General features: G+C 35.5%; 1 protein-coding gene across 1 annotated transcript in view; it reads left to right on the forward strand.

Annotated features, from left to right (window-relative positions):
* The window catches only part of LOC107102378 (putative all-trans-retinol 13,14-reductase), a 15336-nt gene that overhangs the window by 11563 nt on the left and 3151 nt on the right, over window positions 1-622 (forward strand). The window contains exons 8-9 of the mRNA XM_015401666.1: window positions 209-318; window positions 439-605. Of these exons, the coding sequence (XP_015257152.1) occupies window positions 209-318; window positions 439-605 (277 nt within the window). The remainder of the gene's footprint in view (window positions 1-208; window positions 319-438; window positions 606-622) is intronic.

Below are 622 nucleotides of genomic sequence, written 5' to 3' on the forward strand. Positions count from 1 at the left end.
AAATGCACTTGAACTAAGGCAATGCAATTGTGTTTTCTTAATTTAAGTGTAAATTGTCTTGTTCCATTGGTAAGATGTCTCTTTTACCTCCTCAATTCAAGAACAAATGCACTTATTTTAAGAAGATATGACTTATCTAGATTTCATTTTTTTTCCAGTGAAATGGACAAAAAAAGAGATGTTTTATGATATTGATGATGTTTTCTAGGATGGAGAACTTTTTTGCAATGAGCAAAGAAGATGCACCTGATAACATACCCATGATGTTCATCACAGTGCCATCTGCAAAAGATCCTGAAGCTGAAATGCGACATCCGGGTAAAAAAAAAAAGCTGCTTTTTTTCTGAGCTTTGAGACCAGAATAGTAACAGAAATCTATTTTCTCTCCTTTAACCTACTTTAAATCTAAATGAATCAGGACATGTCATGTTCTTACAGGAAAATCTTCCATGACGATACTGACAATGGTTAAATATGAATGGTTTGAAGAGTGGAAGAACACAACAGTACGCAAAAGAGGTGATGAGTATCACAACTACAAAATGAGGTTTGCAAAGAACCTCTTTGACTGGGCCTGCACTGTGTTCCCTAAAATCAGAGACAAGGTACGACCTCTTAACCC

Source organism: Cyprinodon variegatus, unplaced genomic scaffold (assembly GCF_000732505.1).
Source record: "Cyprinodon variegatus isolate N-32 unplaced genomic scaffold, C_variegatus-1.0 Scaffold1245, whole genome shotgun sequence".
Lineage (NCBI taxonomy): Eukaryota > Metazoa > Chordata > Actinopteri > Cyprinodontiformes > Cyprinodontidae > Cyprinodon > Cyprinodon variegatus.